The sequence below is a fragment of the Heloderma suspectum genome, chromosome 1 (genome assembly GCF_057233095.1).
Source record: "Heloderma suspectum isolate Gila_16-S chromosome 1, 16-S_ref, whole genome shotgun sequence".
NCBI lineage: Eukaryota > Metazoa > Chordata > Lepidosauria > Squamata > Helodermatidae > Heloderma > Heloderma suspectum.
The window spans coordinates 367,920,262-367,940,727 of NC_139458.1; the positions used below are offsets into that span (position 1 = coordinate 367,920,262).

Here is a 20,466-nt window from a genome sequence, read left to right on the forward strand (position 1 = left end):
ATTCTCAATTCCTTACCATAGTGTTAATTTTATCATATGCAGAACACATCAGATTCCATTCAACTACTCAGTAATATTCAGTTCTTCCATTATTATCCATTACTAGCTGCTTTTATCCTGGCAGAAATTAATGAATTAGTGACAATTTCATATTTGGGATGGGGGACGGAGTCTTTTATATAGGAATTGTTATTGGAATTAGTTGTGACACTTCTACCACCGCTTCTTTCCAATAGTTTTTAATTTTAATACCGGGGATTGGCATCTAGCACAGAAGAAGGAAGCTTGAGGGGTTTTTGCAAACTGGTGCTTAAACATTATACTATTATAATGTGTTGCTAATCAGCTGTGCAAGAAGACCACTAAGAACCCATGAGCTGAATATCATTCTGGTTCATGGAATAGCATTATGATGCAATAAATAGCATTTATATAAGTGTTCTACTGCTTTCTGCATTCTACTGATATTTTAAAAATATTTAGGGAAATGCTTATAAAAGAGAATTCACTTGAGTATTTATTTTTCCATTTGACAGTTATCTATTGTCTAGTGGATACAAGCCTGCTCCCATGGATTTGAGTTGTATCAAGCTGACCCCGTCTCAGGAATCCATGGTTGATAAACTTGCAGAGAATGCTCACAATGTATGGGCAAGGGATCGTATCAGGCAGGGTTGGACATATGGAATACAGCAGGTACGTTCCAACATGGATGCTTGAAAATTCACTCACATCTGTAGTTCTCGTGGAACTGAATGTTATTTTGACGGTGGTAAAACCAACAAATATGACTGTTGGAGGACAGGCTGTTATCTGTCTTGACTGTATATTCATATATTTAATTCATATGTTTCTTATAAACCTAACAGGAGTAATAAGTACTCTAGAGAGCATTGCTTTGCTTACCATTACATGTAAAACAGTTCTGCTAAAATCAGTGCAATTACTTTGGAATAACTAGTTTGAGAATCATGATCTTATTTGGATAGGTGTGGTGGGTTCCTTGGGAACAAGGTATATATAGGAGCTAGGTGTTTCAATAACTACTTAAAGAAAGCAAAGGATAGTTATATGTTAATATGCAATATAGAACAGATTGACTAAACTGGAATTCCCATGTACAAGAACTGTTATTATTTGTGGCAAGAAATCAGACATTTTAACAAAGGTTTAAGTGGCAGAGAGAAGGGGTAGTAGAGTTTATGTTCTTTTGTTAATGTTTACTTTCAATAAAAGCACAGAGCACAACAGTCTGAATTATTGTCCCTTTCTCCATTTGACTCACTTTTAATTCGGGAATGAGCCTTTATGTTTGAATAGGTTATTCAAGGCCAGACTACATATGATTGGTCAGACATGTATCTTCAAACATTAGTGTGCCCTAGTCATGTCTAAAGCTAGGGGCCAAGTGTGATTTAAAGAGGGACTGGAAGGGGGTGCTGATCCCTACCTACCCTGTCCTAACCCCCACAATCCATCCCTCCAAATCTTTTTCCTCCAGCTGGGCTCAGATGATGAAAGTGTTTTTTGCCTTTATAGTGTGGTAACAACAATTCTAGTTATAGGATTGAATTACTTCCTTGCATTATATTTAAGTTGTTGCTACATATTTCTAGATTATTTTCATAATGGGCAGTATGCAGTACTCCTGCTGCACCTCTGCGTGCTCTGTTGCACCAGTGGGACTGACCGCTAGTGCAACTGGAACTAGCACTTTCTAAAGTAGCCCTGGGAGTGAGCAGAAACTCTCGTTTCCAGAAGAGGACAGGTCAGCGGAGCTCCCTTCTGTGAGCTCTGCTGACCTGAACTGTTCCAAAAATGATAATTTCTGCGTCTTTCCAATTACTTCAAAAACCATTAGCATCTTGTCACGCTAGCGGTTGGTTCTGCTAGTGTATAGGCAGCATTGGATACTGCCCTCTATAACTATATTAGACCTAGTTAATGGTAGCTATTGAAGCCATTGGAAATGTATATGCCTTGGTTTAGCACAGAGATCTGTAAGCGGAAGCAGGTGTCTGTATACAGAATTCATATGAATGCAGATGTATATTTGAACGTAACTCCCAAAAGCATTGTGATGTGTATTCAGCCTTAAGCAGGTTGTAAGACTTGCAAATACATCTGCTAGTTGGTTAGGAAGATAAGGCTGCGATCTTATATCCACTTATCTGGAAGTACGCCCCACTAAACTTGATGAGGCTTTCTTCTGACTAGACATTTATAGGGTTACACTATGAAATATATAACACTATATTTTAAACCAGCAGTAGTGTAATTCAATAGACTTGGCTGCAGGAATGTTGTTGTAGTCAAGCTGTGAGGAGGAAGAAAAAACAATTGATCTATACTATTCTATGATTCAATATTTTAGTTTTCAAATGCAGTTTTAGTTTATCCTACAAATCATGTTTTGTATCCATCTATGCGAAGACAGTTTTTACATTTCCTAGCAAATAGTGATGCCTTTCAGTGCACTTTAACAACCAATCATTAAACTAAAATGCCAAAATGTGCCCCTTTCAACCTTTAGTTGAAATCCAGGGTTGCAACAGCTTTTACATTAAAAAAAGAAAAAGTATCCTAGGGTGTCATGTTTGACATTCTGAAATGCCAGACAAGTCCCTTCACTTCCCAGTAGTGTGTGAGCTTTCTGTTTTGCATCAGCTCTATACTTCCCTTCGTTTTATGTTCTCATAAGCATATGTCCAAAGAGTTTCTATTTCTGTGTCATTACTGGCTACTTTCACCTGATCGCAACCCACCAATAAAAGTTTCAACACAGTATGTGGTAACACTACAGTATCAAATAGCAGCAAGAATGTTATATAGCAATGTTGGAAATAAGTTGGCATCCTATATCTTTCTTTCTAAAACACTTTATTGTTTGTAAAAATTCCCCAAGTTCTTATGTACACCAAATCATTGATAGAAGTTTGGGAATTGACAAGCTCTAAACTGAAGTTTACTAGTGATTTTTGTAATGCAATCCTAAAAAGCATTCAGATTTATTTTACATTTTTCATTGTCTACCAGAAGGCAAATAGAGGTAATAAAAGTGGAAGAACTGAGGGTGGAGAGTGGGTGAAAATTGGGTTCACTTTCTTATTCTACAGTTGCAAGGAATAAAAATATATTCAAGCATACTTTTTATTTCTATGACCTAGAAAGTATTTTCCTAATACTGGTTATGGTGGTGAGAGGAAACTCTACGCATGTTTAGATGCATTCTCTTAAGTATAACTTTCCATTCTTCATGACACTCAGAAGGGTCCTGGAATGAGTTCTGGTGAATCCTGACAGAAATTAAGCCAATTAAACATAGTTGTACAAAAGTACTTCATTGAACAAAAAGTTAACCACAGTATTAATCAATATTCTGTCTTAATGTTTCATTTTCCATTTCATATTCATTTTACTTGAAAATGTCACAGTAAATAGATGTATTTTGGATGAGATTCCTGAGGTCACTGTGGTCTTCAGAACTTAATACAGTTTCTGTCAAATGCTACTCATACTCATGTTATTTTTACAATGAGTTTTATAACTAAGTTTGTCATCTTTAAGCACACTTAGGTGAAAATAGATTGCATGAAATTAGTGGAGCTCATTTATTTACTTGTTGTTGGGTTATCTCTGGGTTGTTTAACTGATAAACAATCCAGAGTTTCTGGTTTTCACATCATGAAACAACCCAGGAAAGGGGTTGTTAATTAAAAGTGGAAATTACAAGCATGCAGTTCACATCCTTCGCTTGTCTCACATTTCTTCGGTTAAACAACCTAGGAATTGCTGCTGTGACATGTGAGCTAGGTCAGTATGTTTATGAGCAGAGTTTTAAGTGGCTGCACCCCCATACACACATACCCACACCACACATATTCTTGGGTAGACTTGTGAAACAATAAATCCATTGTAATATCAGCAACGTTGCAGGAATAGGTTAGGAATATCAGAATAAATCAGAATCACTGAAACACACAGGAGGAAAGGCAGAAGCTTGGGTAAACTATGGCCAAAGTCTTTAGAACTGCATGTATTACAAGTCTTGTTGCAGGCACTTCACTTCAATGCCTGCAACCCTTCTCCAAAGGCAAGGGTGTAGAATCCTGTTCTGCACTAACTACTGTACTCTTTGGTGAATCCCCACCCCACCCCACCCCACCCCAAACTCTCAGGCTTTTATCAGTCTGCCAGGAAGGCACGGTCCACTCTACATGTATGCCAAGGGATAAGGCAGAATTACCACTGTCTGTCAAGCTGACAAGCCTTATACTGATGATGAAACACAAGACTTCTAACCCCCTTATGTTATCCTCTATCTACACTGCTTTCTGCCACAGAAACCCTTGCTTTGCCATGCCTGGCAAACCTGCCAAACAAGAAAAGTAAGCAGGGTTTATTGCAGTTCCTCCAAGAACATGTTACACCTTTCCTAAAAAAAGTGAAGACCTTCCTCCTTATTCAGCTGCTGTAACTTCATTGCAATGTGATGATGGGGGAAAGTAACATGTCCCCCACCCTCATCCCTTCAATTGCACTGCCCACTGTCTCTCTGAAAATTAGGCAGCTGTTCTTTTTGTGATCACAAGAACAGCAGGACCAATTCAGCATGCATCTAAACAAGATGATTTTCTCCCTGATGTAACAAAATCACCTCCAGGTGCAGGGACTGTCTTGTCCTATTAAGATAGGGTAGCAGCTGAGCCAACAACTTTCCTTTTCTCCATAATCATGAAGTCTTGGCAATTAATATGATAGCAAGTTCTGTGCCCAGAGCTGAGCTGTTAGGCCTTCTTTGTGCCCATAAGGTATTATTTCTGCTGAACAGCATTTTAAATGGTTGAAGGCAAGGCATAGTTTCCTAACCTTGTAGTTCCCTTGCAAGTTTTTTTTTTTTTAACAGACCCCTCTATTCAACATCACAGTTATTCAAGTCTATGCCCCAACCACTGATGCCGAAGAAGCTGAGGTTGATCGGTTCTATGAAGACCTACAACACCTTCTAGAACTAACACCAAAAAAAGATGTCCTCTTCATCATAGGGGATTGGAATGCTAAAGTAGGAAGTCAAGAAATCACCGGGATAACAGGCAAGCATGGCCTTGGTGTACAAAATGAAGCAGGACAAAGGCTAATAGAGTCTTGCCAAGAGAACACGCTGACTATAGCAAACACTCTTTTCTAACAGCACAAGAGGCGACTCTACACATGGACATCACCAGATGGTCAATATCGAAATCAGATAGATTATGTCCTTTGCAGCCAAAGATGGAGAAGCTCTATACAGTCAGTCAAAACAAGACCTGGAGCTGACTGTGGCTCAGATCATGAGGTGCTTCTTGCAAAATTTCGGCTTAAATTGAAGAACGTCGGGAAAACCACTAAACCATTCAGGTATGACCTAAATCATATCCCTTATGAATATACAGTGGAGGTGAGGAATAGATTTCAGGGATTAGACCTGATAGACAGAGTGCCTGAGGAACTACGGATGGAGGTCCATAACATTGTTTGGGAGGCAGCAACTCAATCCATCCCAAAGAAAAAGAAATGCAAGAAAGCCAAGTGGCTGTCTGATGAGGCTTGACAAGTAGCTGAGGAAAGAAGGGAAGCGAAAAGTAAGGGAGAAAGGGGAAGATATATCCAACTGAATGCAGAGTTCCAGAGAATAGCAAGGAGAGACAAGAAGGCCTTCTTAAATGAACAATGCAAAGAAACTGAGGAAAACAACAGAATGGGAAAGTCTAGAGATCTCTTCAAGAAAATCGGAGATCTCAAGGGAACGTTTTGTGCAAAGACAGGCATGACAAAGGACAAAGAAGGCAGGGACCTAACAGAAGCAGATGAGATTAAGAAGAGGTGGCAAGAATACACAGAAGAACTATACAGGAAAGATCTGAATGTCCCTGATAGCCATGATAATGCGGTCACTGAACTTGAGCCGGACATCCTCGAGAGTGAAGTCAAGTGGGCCTTAGGAAGCATTACTAACAACAAAGCTAGCGGAGATGAAAGTCTTCCAGCTGAGCTATTTAAAATCCTAAAACACGATGCTGTTAAAGTGCTGCACTCAATATGCCAACCAATTTGGAACACTCAACAGTGGCCACAAGACTGGAAAAGGTCAGTTTACATTCCAGTTCCAAAGAAGGGCAACGCCAAAGAGTGTTCAAACTACTGTACAATTGCTTTCATTTCACATGCCAGCAAGGTGATGCTCAAAATCCTACAAGCTAGGCTTCATCAGTATGTGAACCGAGAACTACCGGAAGTACAAGCTGGGTTTCGAAGAGGCAGAGGAACTAGAGATCAAATTGCCAATGTTTGCTGGATCATGGAGAAAGCAAGAGAATTCCAGAAAAACATCTATTTCTGCTTCATTGACTACACTAAAGCCTTTGATTGTGTGGATCACAACAAACTGTGGCAAATTCTGAAAGAGATGGGGGTACCAGACCACCCTACCTGTCTCCTGAGAAACCTGTACGAGGGTCAAGAAGCAACAGTAAGAACCAGACATGGAACAACCGATTGGTTCAAAATTGGGAAAGGAGTATGACAAGGCTGCATATTGTTGCCCTGCTGATTTAACTTATATGCAGAGTACATCATGAGAAACGCTGGGTTGTATGAATCACAGGTCGGAATTAAGATTGCTGGGAGAATTATCAACAACCTCAGATACGCAGATGACACCACCCTAATGGCAGAAAGCGAAGAGGATCTCAAGAGCCTCTTGTTGAGGGTGAAAGAGGAGAGTGCAAAAGCTGGTTTGAATCTCAACATTAAAAAAACGAAGATCCTGGCATCTGGCCCCATCACTTCCTGGCATATAGAAGGGGAAGAAATGGAAGCAGTGACAGATTTTATTTTCTTGTGCTCCAAGATCACCGCAGACGGTGACTGTAGCCATGAAATTAAAAGACGCTTGCTCCTTGGGAGGAAAGCTATGGCAAACCTAGACAGCATAGTAAGAAGCAGAGACATCACCTTGCCGACAGAGGTCTGTCTAATCAAAGCTTTGGTTTTCCCTGGAGTAACGTATGGCTGTGAGAGCTGGACTATAAGGAAGGCTGAGCACCAAAGAATTGATGCTTTCGAACTGTGGTGCTGTAGAAGACTCTTATGAGTCCCCTGGACTGCAAGGAGGTCAAATCAGTCAATCCTAAAGGAAATCAACCCTGAGTGCTCATTGGAAGGACAGATACTGAAGCTGAAGCTCAAATATTTTGGCCACCTAATGCGAAGAGAAAACTCTCTAGAAAAGACCCTGATGCTGGGAAAGACTGAAGGCAAAAGGAGAAGGGGACGGCAGAGGATGAGATGGCGAGATAGCATCACTGATGCAATGAATATGGACTTGAGCATGCTCCGGGAGAGAGCGGAGGACAGGAAGGCCTGGTGTGCTATGGTCCATGGGGTCACGAAGAGTCGGACACGACTGAACGACTGAACAACAACAACAACTACTGTGCAGTGCTAAAAGGACTGGGAAAGAACAGCCCCCCCCCCCCCCCGCTTAGGAATCACTCCCAATGGAAATATCTCTAAGCTCGGTTGGATAGTGTTTCAATAGCCCTCTTCAGGCATTGTGGAATCCTAGTGTGGAAGGGAGATAGGGATGCATGCTGCACCCCTCCCCCTTCCAAAAAACACCCCCTGGCCATGATGATGGAAAAAGTCTGAAGAGAGTCTTCATATGATCAGGAACTCTGTGTAATTAGGGTTCCTGATTTCACAAAATATGTAACCATGATGCGGGTTAGCCTTTCTATAACTAAGCTAGGGCTGAATGCATTTATCCTGAAAAACTGGCTAAGAATATGTAATAGGCTGCAGGCAGAATAGGTGTGTGTGTGTGTGTGTATAGCGAGAGAATGATTACGGGGGTAGCTAGGATAATTGAAAATATGCCATCTAAGGCCTAAATAAGCGTTACTCCTGTCTTGCTCACTAACCTCTATTGTCCCCCTGTCCACTGTGTTACCTTTTCTGCCCTGGACTCAAATTGATCTGGGTCTTCCTAAGGATTTCTGATTGGTTGAGGAGAGTGCCTGTGCAAGTAACATCTGGCCATTTTCCCCAACCTCCGGCCATTCACCATTCAAATGGCTGTAGGGAAAAATATTCCTACTCTGGATTGGGGGACTGCCCTGGGGCAGCTAATAGTGAGCAGAAAATAAAAGGCATATCTACTTTCCCACTTCTTACATATTTTCCATTTATATTTTGAATCCATTGTTTTTATGGTAGGTATATTAGTATGATGAGGCAGCATCCATCAGTCATAAACACATGCCATGTTCATGCCCCATGTTCCATTTTACTGATCCAGGCTGCCTTCTATGTGGAGCTCTGGTCAGGTTTTTCATTTTTCATTACATTAAAACTGTGAAGGCAATCGCTTTTTCACTTTTCTCAGACATGCTTGTCAAACTACTCTTTCTTATCCATATCTACCATACTCTTTGGATTTGCATGCATAAAGTTTCTTGGTGAACTACCTCCCTTTTTGTAGTCTTAGCCATCCATTGGTTTCTAATATTTATTTCCTTATTTCAGTTAGGTAGTCTCTCCTTTTCAGCCTGATCCTATGCATGTTTGCTAGAAGTAAGTCCCATTGAGTTTAGTGGGGATTACTCTAGTGTAAGTGAACATAGGATTGCAGCCTTAATGTAGGAAAAGCAAGGACAGCCAGGTTACCAACAAGTAGTGTAAAAGAAAAATATTCAGGACACAATCCTATGGGGATAGGCAGCTGCCTCCGAACTCGGAGGAGACTGCCTATCCAGTGCAGGGTGGGCAGAGCACGGAGGGGATCTTCACCTCAGGGCTCCAGCTACTCTGCATTTGCAGCTAGATGGCCAATTTCGGCTGTCTAGCCACAACACTTCGGAGCGGGGTGGTGGCCAGACGACGTAAAGGAAGTGCCGTACCAGCCCTTCTGAGGTCCCCACTCCACCTCTCCCCTAGGAACGCCCCCTTCCCTCCTGCTCCACGCTGCTCTTACGTGTGTGGACCCCAGACGATCTGTGCCTCCTACAAGGGGGAGAGGCAAGGAGGTGGTTTTCCGGGAACCGACCTCAGAGTGTGGGGCCTGAGGTCGGTTCCTGAAAACCAATTAATCCTATGGCTGTCCAGCTGCTGTCTAGCAGCCATAGGATTGTGTCCTTAGATATCAAAAAGTAAAACAAAACCGCCTCTCATTTAGGTTGCTTCCATACTAAAAGCCTTTACATTTGCTAAGGTATTGTGTTCCCATAATTAGCTGGAAGTGGAATTAAAATGGAGGCTCCACACAGCACAATATATTATGCAGTATAGCAAAGATCCTTCTATAATATAATGTTTATTCACAAGATGTTCCCATCAGCAAAGGTGTCTAATGCTAGATGAAATCTCCTGTCTGCAGGCTCAGTCAGTTTATTTCTTCTCATGTTAGTGTGGCTGGGGGATTAGTGCTGCAGAGCCAGCCTACTTAGTCACTTTTTATTTCCTGTGGTGTGTGTATGATGTTTCTACTTTCTTTCCGTTATGTTTTTCATGTTTTCTTTCTTTTATGGTGAAAGAAAGGGAAAAAAATGCAAAGAAACTAGACATTTTCTCTGTGCACACATGCACATGCAGCCCTGAACACCCCCCTCACAAGGACAAAAGGGTAGCTAAATAAGGAGCAGTTCAGTGCTACTCTCCCGGCCGTGTGACGCAGAAACAATACCATGGGCTGAACCTTCAAATTAATTTAATGGAACTGTTCCCCTTAAAAAGCCCTAATAGTGCTTTGCCCGTCAGTGCTAGATAAGCTAGACAATACAGTTGTGTATTGTAGCCAAAAAATCTCCACAAATTAGATTGGAAGAGACATGATAGGACAATATGGAAAACACTGGAATGCAATAATTTGGCAACAACATGATGTGAACGTTCTGTGAAAAGCGAGTGAACAAAAGCTGGCAATTCCAGGAAAAATGGCTAGTATGCAAGTGACCTTAGTTCTTACAGAAACATTATATTGCTTCCCTTTAATTAATACTTGTAGTAATGCTTCTGCTTAGGTTCCCCACTAGGGCATATTACTGATTTACATTCATCATCCTTGAATTATTACTGTGAGATGTTATAGAACTGGATAAGTGTAATGGCTTGAAGTGCTTTGATATATAGCTGTTTATATAGTGAGAGATAAATCGCCATATGGAACAACATTTCAGGGCAAGGAATTTGCACTGAAGAACTGTGAAAAGATGCTTAGGGCAGAACTAGAGGTTACAAGAAGAGACATGGAGTTGCTGCTGCTGCTCCATATCTTCTTTTCTTCCTTGTCTAGTTTAACACAATATGTAACATGATGTGGCATCATCTCAGTGACAGCTGATGATGTCAGGCAAGGACTGGACAAAGCAGAATGCATTCTTGTCATGCCATGCCTTGTGTTAAACAAAATATTATGAGGAAGAGAGGGAAAGAGCCATGAAGCAGTGCCAATGCCCCTTGCGATATCTAGTTCCACCCTTAATCAGCCATGGGACCTAGTATAAGAAGTCGAACACAATCTCATTAAATGATAGACCAAGCGCTTTACTGATTTTTTTTCCCCACCCTTCCTTTCTGTATCTCAAAAACCACTACAAATTAAAGGGATACTGTCAAGTAGTTTGTGTCCCAATTATTACTCGTTTTTATTGTTAGAGTCTACTTAGGAAATCCCTTCAGAATGTTCGTATTTTCTTCTCTGGAATCCACCACTGCTTCCCAGGAAACCTTTCAAGAACAATAGCCATTGTTTATGCATGATTGTACCCAGTATTTTTATTCTGCTGCTGCAGAGCCAGCCAGCCAGCCAGCAGAAGGACCACACGTTATTTAGTATCCCCTCTTCACAGAACTGTGCTGACATCATTGATGACAGGGATCACAAACAAGTAAGTACTGTAAGTAAAGCACAGCTTCTTAAATGCATTGGTTTTCAGTGGCAAAAATAAAGGGTCCTAGATAAAGATCCAACAATCCCATGTGTGGAGTTCTGCACATGGAGTTCTGCTAACAGAAGTGGGGGAGGCAATTTTCATCAGTTCCTTTTCCCTCCTGCAGCTTCCTGAAAATCTGTTTTGGAAGGTTGGGGGACCTTCCAGAACCGCTTGGGACATGAAATGAGTGAGGGGGAATCACTTCCCCTCCATTAGCAGCAGCCTTTGCTGGATCAAAGACCCTTGCATTCATGGAAGTACTCCATGAACAGAAGGGCAACACTGGATCCAACTAAGGATGACCAGATTTTGTGTAATCAGTTCCGTAAGTGTTTTGAGGATTGTCAGGTGTTGTTCATTCCATCGTCTGTTCACAGATGGAATTGATTCTTCTTTCTTTCTTTTTTGGCTGAAGAAAAGCACACAAAAAATTCCACTATGAGTTTTGCTGCAATGTACATAATTTCCATTAGTACAAAACATTTAATGTATTTATCCGCTTCCACGAGCACAGTGTTCTGGTGCACGCACTTAGATCAGCATACAAACAATGAGCAGAGTGCACCAAAAAGGTGCGACATGGAGGCTGAAGAGAGAGACGTATTAAACATTTTGGGGTGTTTTTTTGTTATGTACATATTTGTGTAATTTTTCAGAATTAGCATATTTTGAAGTAATTTCCAACAAATACAATTGCTTCAATTTCAGGAAAGTAAAAAATGGTCCAAAAGTCTGCAGAACTTGAAGAGGCTGGTCCGAACTCATTTTAATCTGTCTTTCCTTTCTCTAGTAGCCCTAGATCCAACACAGAATAAACCCTGAATTTAATGAAAATACTTGACAGTGTCCCTTTATGGGAGGGAATGTCTCCTTTCAGGTCATATTTGAGTCGAGAGAATCTTATCAGATTTTAAGGCTATGAGATAAAGAGATCTTGATAGAAGTTGAAATATCCATGGTGAACTAATCGGATTTTGCTTTTGTCATCTGTACTGTTTAATTACTTGCTAAACTTTGAATTCACCTGTAGTTTCAAAATCCACATGTATTCTAAATTATGAAAATAAATGTATTATGAAAACATACATTTGTTACTAAGACCCAGTGCACACTTAAGAGCATAAGAAGAATACTGTTAGATGAGTTACCAAGTCTACTGACTTGGTTGGCACAGTGGCTAACCAGATGACTTTGGGAATCCCAGAAGCAGGGTGTGAAGGCAATAGCCTCCCTTCACTGTTTCTCCTCTATAAGTGGCATTCAGTAGCATACTGCCTCTGAACACTGAAACTCCATTTAGCCATCATGACTGATAGCCATTGACAGACCTATCTTTGAGTGCTGTGTACTGGAAAGGCAGGATATAAACCTTCCAATAAATAAACAAACATGTCTAATCACCATTAAAAGCCATCTTTAAAAGCCACTTATGATAGTAGCAATCACGACATCTTGTGGCAGTGAATTCCATAAATTAATTACATGTTGTTAGGAACTACTGCCTTGGGTCTAGACTTGCTCTTCGGTGAATGGAAGGAGTCGTTCCATTTGCAGAATAGACTTTGATGCAGTGGAGGCTCACCCCTGGGGAAAGTAAAGGGAGGCAATATTCACTCGTCTCTGCACAAGGTATTTATCATGCTCTCATGACTGTTCACTTACAGAAGTTCACTGGTCCTTTCACAACGTCATCAACCTCCAATGACTCCCGTGTTGTTTTCAAAGAATAATCTGCCATTTTAAATGCTCTAATCATCCTAAATCACGCGATAAAACAGCACCATCTTCTGGTGGTATCAGTGCAACATATGGGAGGGAACTGGCAAAAACAAGGGTGGGAGAGCTTGTGTATTTTGCTGATAGTTAAACCTGCGAAGACTCTGGAAGACAAAGCTCCGGTAAGGCTGCACGATTTTCACTAAATGTGGAGAAGCTCTTCCTCTTCCCCTGCAGCCTGTTGTGCCAAATCCAGAATAGATTCTTGTGATGGGTAGGGTAGGTGAGTGCCACACAAGGGACTACGGGGTGATGGGGGAATCAACAAAAATAGTTCTTTCACTTCTGCCAGTAGAAGCATCCCATGAGCAGAGTTTTGCCTGTGGATTCTCTGGATCCAAGCCGTTATCTTTAGGAGCTGTTCAACTCTAATCTATTGTAGCAAGCCATGGACAGAAATTATTAGGTTAATTGGAATAATTATGAGTGCTCACTCATAGTTGTCTTCAAATTAGTTGGAAAACAAGATACAGGCACAATGATACTCCATGCAGTTCTTTGTTATGAAAACATAAGTGCAGAAAATATGTAAGGCCAACCAAATTTTCTTATCTCTTTTCTTAAAGTCATCATTTGTCATTATAATACAATAGCAGAAATGGATACATTGTTCCCAGAGAGTGAATATAATGTCTTTTAATTACACACAAATGATAAAAATGCTTTAATGTTAATGAGGTAGTGTATTTTGTAATGTTAGTTTGAAAATAACAAATCTGCATTGCAGGCATCTGCTTTATTAGCATATTGTAGAGCCATGCTTTCAAACTGATGGGTTGTTTCTAATGTAAGTCCTACTAGAGTAGACCCATTGAACTGAATGGTACTTAAGTTAGTCATAACTGACTTAAAGCCCATTCGTTTCAATGGGTCTACTCTAAGTAGGGTTAACGTGAGATACAACACAGTGTCATAAATTGATTAATACTTGATTCTGAAAATTATGTAGCCAGATCTACCTGCACCATTGTTGTAATGTCCATACCATGCTGATATATTGCTACATTTTGTGATGGTGTGGCAACATTGTAACAGATACTACTTATCTGAAGTACTTACTTGGTACTGAAAGGCAATAATTGCTTTCTATGATTTTGTTGCTTTTTTCTTTGCATCTCTTACCAAAATGTCTACCTCAGCTACTAGTATTGTGCTAGCATGCAGTGTTTTACTGAGAAATGAAAGGAAGTAAGCATAACATTTACACACTTATTTTGTACTTCCAGGAGATGTAAAATAGAAAAGTCAGAGAGCAAAAAGCTGTGATATTAAAAATATGCTAAAAACAAATTATGCATAAAAATATGAAATAGGTTTCCAGTATAAATAATGATCTGAATTTCTCAGGATGGGTGCCATATGAACAAAGACTTTTAACCATTTTTAATTCATGATTATTCTGAATGGTCAGAATATTCAGCTAATCAAATGTTTAGATAGAAGAGATAGTTATTTAAGTAGTTACATTTCCATACAGTTTAATGTAAAACATTTTGCATGGCAAACACTGCCATCTGAAAAGTGATATGGAATTAAATAATAATGAGTTCAAGTTTTTTTTCTGATGTTTTATTACAGATAGGATTAAGCAAGAATTCTTGTAGGTTCTTTCCCGGTGCAGCAATGCAAATGTGCACATGGGCCTGATGCAGATGTTCATCTAGATTCTCATTGTGATGCTCATGCATTGAATTAATTGTTACATCTAATGTAGACAGGAATGTGCATCCTCCTCCAGGCCCATTAAACTCATTCAACAAAGCGGGACTAGAATTAGATCTAACATAAAATTAGAGATTAGGGAAAAGCTGTTTGCATTTCTATGACTAGTTGGTGAATATGCATTTTGTGCCATGTGTTGTAGCACTTGGCATAATGACTAGCTTGCTTGTGGCAATAGGGCTTGTTTGATCAATCCATTATTTAGGGGTACCTTTGGTACCTCTTTTTGGCACACTTAACTTTTGTAAATTGCCCAGAGAGCTTTAACTATGGGGCAGTATAGAAACATAATAAATAATAATTATTATTTGATGATTAATAATGATTATTATGAACCTCACCATAACCTGGTTCACAGATAACACTAACTCATGGTTTATTTAACCCATGGTTTGTTGCCCTAATCAGGGTTTGTCTGGTAAATGATCAAAAACACTGCAGTTTGTTTTCTCAGCCCCTGGGTTTGTTTGTTTCCCTCCTCCTTTGCCCAGTCCCTCCCTGTATTCCAAATGCTTTTGCAGTGCTGTAGTACTGGCATGTAGAGTGGCTGGGTGGGTTTTTTTTTGTTTTTTTGTTTTATCACTCTTGCCCACCACCTCTGTTACCTGGCAAGACAACTCACGAACAATCCAAGTTTCTGGGTTCACATGCAATGACAACCCATGGTTTAAACAATCCAGAGTTCACAACCTGACAACAAACCATGGGCTTTCTTTCTGGCTTGTTTGTGGTTAACAAAGCAAAGTTTGTTAGCACAACTGGGTTCACACAACACAACACCCAAAATTCAACAACCCATACCATGGGTTAGCGCTACGTGTGAACCCAGACCGTGTCAAGAGCTTCTCCATGTATAATGAAGATAAATAAAAATAGATGCCTTTCTATGTTCACTTTTGTCCTTAGTCCAAAGGAAATGGATGATGTATGGCAATGTGAGCTCACAGTATTCTTGGAAGGTCCCTGGGAAAAAATGTACCAGAGCAGATAGTGAAAAGCAGTTTATGCCATTGACCACTAACAGGAGGGATACATTACACTGTATCATACTAATTAGAAAAGGTATTTAGAGAGCTCAGAGATTATCTGTTTAATTATAAATTGCATAGATTATATTGGATACTAAAGGACTATTTTCTTATAGAGGATTGTCTTTTAATGAAGAGAGAAAGAACCTTCCTTTCTGCCTACAAAGGAACATTAATTCAGATAACTTGCAAGCATTGACACATTGCTTAGTTTGCTCTGCATTGCTGATACCAGATGTCTCAAATAGTAGTACAAGTCATGCCAGTTCTAGTATTTTGGCTATTAGGCTTGGGAAATAGTCTTCTATCTCTACAGTATATATGGTATTTTCATGATGCTATTTTTCTGTTCTTCAGTACAGAAATTGGACTACTACAACATATGTGCCTATTGTGTTAGGTATAAAGGAAAATAATTCTGTGCCCCCTTTAAAGTATTCATAAGTGGCTCAGTCTTTTCCCAGTTGTGCATATTTTGAAGAGAAAATTTGCAATTTACATGTTTATTATTTATTTATTGTATTTTTATCCCGCTCCTCAGCCAAAAAAGGCTCCCAGAGCGGCTTACAATCAATGAACAAAGAAGACAGTCCCTGCCCACAGGCTTACAATCTAAAAAAGACACGACACACAAGGAAAAGGCAATGGGGAGGGGAGAAAAAAGAATTAGGTAGACTGTCAGCAGGGCTGGTGGGATGGCCCTGTTTCCCCCTCTCATCTCCCAAAGGAGGGGCAGGCCAACTGGAGCAGGCCCTGATGCTCCCTTTGCCTGCTGCCTTGCTCCTTCTTCTTCCCCACAGGGAAGAATGTTCACCCCTTTTACATGTCTACCCCTTTTACCTGATAAAATACACATGTATTTGTGTTCAGAAATCTGAACCTAAGTATGAACTGCCTTGTGACAAGCTGCTGTAATAGTAGGCATATGCATATACATAATCATGTGCATATGTAACATTATGTAAGTAATATACTTGTATATTCAGAACTTTTATACAAGTACTATACTTTTATTTTTAAATATGATTTAATTTTAATTAAAAATTACACATACAATAAGAGAATTACAATATTAAGTGCAACAATCAATAAGGCTTTCCTTCTCTGGATTTCTAGAATAAGATACGCATTTTCACACACACACACACACACACACACACACACACACATATATATATATATAGTTACCAATAAACATTCTTTCTTATATATACATGCATTTTTAAAATAAATTTTCAGTGTGGTTTTTAAAATAGTATTCTTCTAGACTGTTGATTGGAGCATAAGAAATTAAACTTCAGGCTTTCAACTGTATATACTTCTGTATAATTTGCTTTTCTGAAGATCAAACTCTTTATCAGACTTCAAAACGTATCAGTAGATTAGATCCATGCATGAGCAGAATGAGTTAATGCATAGCACTATTCTTCATACTATCTTCTGGAAACTATTAGCTGTATATTTGCTGTTGCATAGACCTTCAGTTTACTTTAATTTGCTTATTTAATGCTAGTAGCCATGTTTTTTAAGAAGTTTTATAAAATCTGTTAAAATTGGTCTTCATAATTCATATTTCTTTCCATTCTGTAGGATGTGAAGAACCGCCGAAACCCTCGTCTTGTCCCCTATGCTCTTCTAGATGATCGCACCAAGAAATCAAACAAAGATAGTCTCCGAGAAGCAGTTCGTACCCTCATTGGCTATGGCTATAACCTTGAGGCTCCAGATCAAGACCATGGTACTGAAATTTTGCTCTTTTAATAAGTTCATGAAACTAATTATACAAATGCTTTTATTATAACTATATAATGCATATAAACCATTTGTTAGATAAATTAAAAAATGGTACAGACTTGAGGAAGTTAGGCATGTCCCATTAAATGTAACGGCTAAAACGTTAGCTGTCAATTCTCATCTCAGTCACAGGCTCATCATGTAGCCTTAGGCAAGCCACTATTTCAGCCCCAAACTTCCATCTGCAATATGGGAGTAGTAATACTGACCTGACAGGGTTGTTGCAAGGAAGACTGAAAATAATGTGTGTGGAGTGCTTTGCATGTTCTAAAGTGCTTTATTAACACTAAATATATTATTAAAGTCACCTTTGGATTTTAGGCCCATTGATTTAATTACTATATCAACAGTGCAGTACTATGCACGTCTACTGGGAAGGAAGTCCCATGGAGTTCAGTAAGACTTCCTCCCGAATCTAGTAGAGGAATACACAACATGAACCAATATGTAGAAATGAACACTGCACAAATTGTACTTGGAAATAAAGCACACATTTTTAAAAAATCAGCATGATTCATAAATGGATTCCATAAACGTAGTTGCCAGGTGGCTTGCAGTAACCTTAAATATTTTTTTCTGATTACCATTTCCCCCTGGATATCCAGCACAGAGACCCTTCTCCCCATGTTTTCCATGCATTGTGGAGACTTGGAGGACTGGAAGCAGAAGAGGTCAGTTGCACTTTGCACCAGGTTTGGTTTGCACATACTGAGAAACAGAAAGAATTGACCTTGCCACTTTTAAATTTCACCAAAGCTTGGTGAAAAATTAAGGACTAATCTAGCCTTTCCCCCGAATCCTCTGCATGTGCCGCAGGACTGAAGGAGAGATGGGGCCAGTGGCAGACACAAATAGCAATGTCTGGCTACAACAGCAAGCCTGTTTCTAGCTAGGACAGTTTCCATATTTAGATGGGGTTCTCCACAGCCTGAGGTCTTAAATGAAGTTAAATACATTTTACAAAGATAGGGATTTGCAGTGCTTTAAAAATGTATTTGATGCTCTGATTATACCAAGCATCTCTTTTTGTAGTGCTTTTTTCTCTTTATGTTCAGCAGTATATATTTATGTGAAGGTTTAACAAGATTAGCCACCTTACTGTCCCCATGTTCCTAGAGTTTTTAAGAATTCTCTCTTCCTTCCCACTTAGGTCAGCGGTCTTCACAGTTTTTCAAGCAGGAGCCACTTAGCTCCAGGCACTGCCACCAAGGCCATATGGAGGCCTTTCCCATGTTCTTCTACTCTCCACCTGCAGGTCAAGCAGTGAAATGCCACACCAGACCCAGCTGGAGGCCCTTTAGGGCCTTTCCTCCCCCACCCCCTCCACATTGTCCATTACCAAGTCACCAGGCAGGCAAATTCTGACAGGCTCACTTGGTCCTTGGATTGGAATGGATCTTTTTCTAGACCAGAGAGAGTGCTCTGGTCTAGTCAGTGCTACAAAATCTTCCAGTACAAGCTCAGTTTGTTCTCTCTCTGTCACCCACACATTCAGTTTCCTCTCCACCTCCAGTGCCTTCGCAGTGCTGCACCATAGCTGGTCAATCACACTACTTTTTGCCTATTGGGCTCCTCCCCCACCACAGCTCATTGGCTGATTGCTCCTGTGTTCTCATCTTCCCCACCACCAGCCACCTTACAGCTGACAAGCAGTAAGCCTCTTCTCCCCACCCCTGAAGCCACCAGCAGTAGCCCAAATCACAGCAGGCATCCCACCACTAAAGCAAGGCAAAACTAGAGAGTCCTTGCTGAGCGTGAGAGGCTGCTTGACAAAGAAAAAGTGAATAGTGAATGAGAGACAGGCAGAAAGCTGCACTTACATGCATTTAACTGTTGTTGGATCATACTTCAGGATTATTCTTCCCTTGAGTGCTCGAAGTGCTTCCTTGGCATTGTCTTGTTAGCTCTTATCATAGCTGTACAAGGTAGGGCATTAATATTATCCCCACGTTACAGATGGTGGACTAAGGCTGAAAGTGACCCAATTAATTTGTGGCTGAGCTGAGATTTGAACAGGGGCTTAGGGCTCATTCTTTTTAGCTGTGATATTTCAAATTATTTATTTGCAACATCTATCCTGTATTGCCTCTGAGAATCTCACAGTGGCCTTTTAACCTGTAGGTTAGGCTGAGAAATGGTGATGCCCTGAATGCCACACAAGCACACTACTTGCAGTACTTCATATTTTACGCATTTTCATTAATATAATGATAGTGGAGTGGTGTAATGATCCATTTGTTATTTCACTAGCCTAATTGTTTTGCATTTCAAACTGCCAATTTTGACTTCCTCAGTAAGTTTGCATTTGAACATGCTGAGCAGACTGTGTTATCTTGCTCACGTAAATTCCCCAAACATCTATGTAGTAGGAAAACAATCCTGACATTTATAAATTTCTGACAATTTTCCTGCTGTACTGGAAATTGCTTGCCATTCAGTTAGAACAGTATCTTATTTCTTCTTAAAGAAAAACATCTTAATGAATAAATAAAATAGAGACCACTTTTGGCAAAAGGATTGCAAGGAAAATTTGTAAATATTATTTCATATGCCTAAGAAATAATGTTCTCAAGTTATTTTGATTTAATTAACTACCATAATTGGTAATTTGGGCATGATCTAGCCACAATTAAGCACTTTGGATTTCAGGAAGTGATAATTAAGCATATGTTGGGTTATATTAATGTTTAAACTCACCAACTGAATTTAACGGAAGCAGTAATTTTTTAAACTTTATCTGCCCTATATATATATAGTCTAAAACATTATTAAAATGTTAATATTCAGGGTTTTGTTTCCCCACAAAAGCGTTTTGAAACAAATATTGAGAGAGCAATCCTATGGTTCCTGGGAGGGTGTCTCAGAAGCCATAGGAAGTGGTAGATTTTCCCCTCCAAGGGGTAGAGGGGAGGGGTCCACCCTAGGAGGAGGAGATCTCACTATGGATTCCTCATACCAGGCACCACAGGCATTTCCATGGTGGCTTCCTCCCTGAAGCTGGCACTCTGATCTCAGGCAGGGGGAACAGAGGCATGTCAAGAATGTGCCAGTGGGTGGGGAGGGAATGGTTGTGGATCCATAGGATAAATACCACTGGGCTCCTGTAGAGCGCCCCCTAGGGAGTGGGTTCCATAATTGCAGGGCTATCAGAGAAAAGGCCTTGTGCCAGACACTCA

The 20,466-nt window shown here is 40.0% G+C and overlaps 1 protein-coding gene across 1 annotated transcript in view; it reads left to right on the plus strand.

Annotated features, from left to right (window-relative positions):
- RYR2 (ryanodine receptor 2) overlaps positions 1–20,466 on the plus strand; it is a 545,602-nt gene that overhangs the window by 246,435 nt on the left and 278,701 nt on the right. The window contains exons 26-27 of the mRNA XM_084828209.1: positions 537–696; positions 17,087–17,234. Of these exons, the coding sequence (XP_084684335.1) occupies positions 537–696; positions 17,087–17,234 (308 nt within the window). The remainder of the gene's footprint in view (positions 1–536; positions 697–17,086; positions 17,235–20,466) is intronic.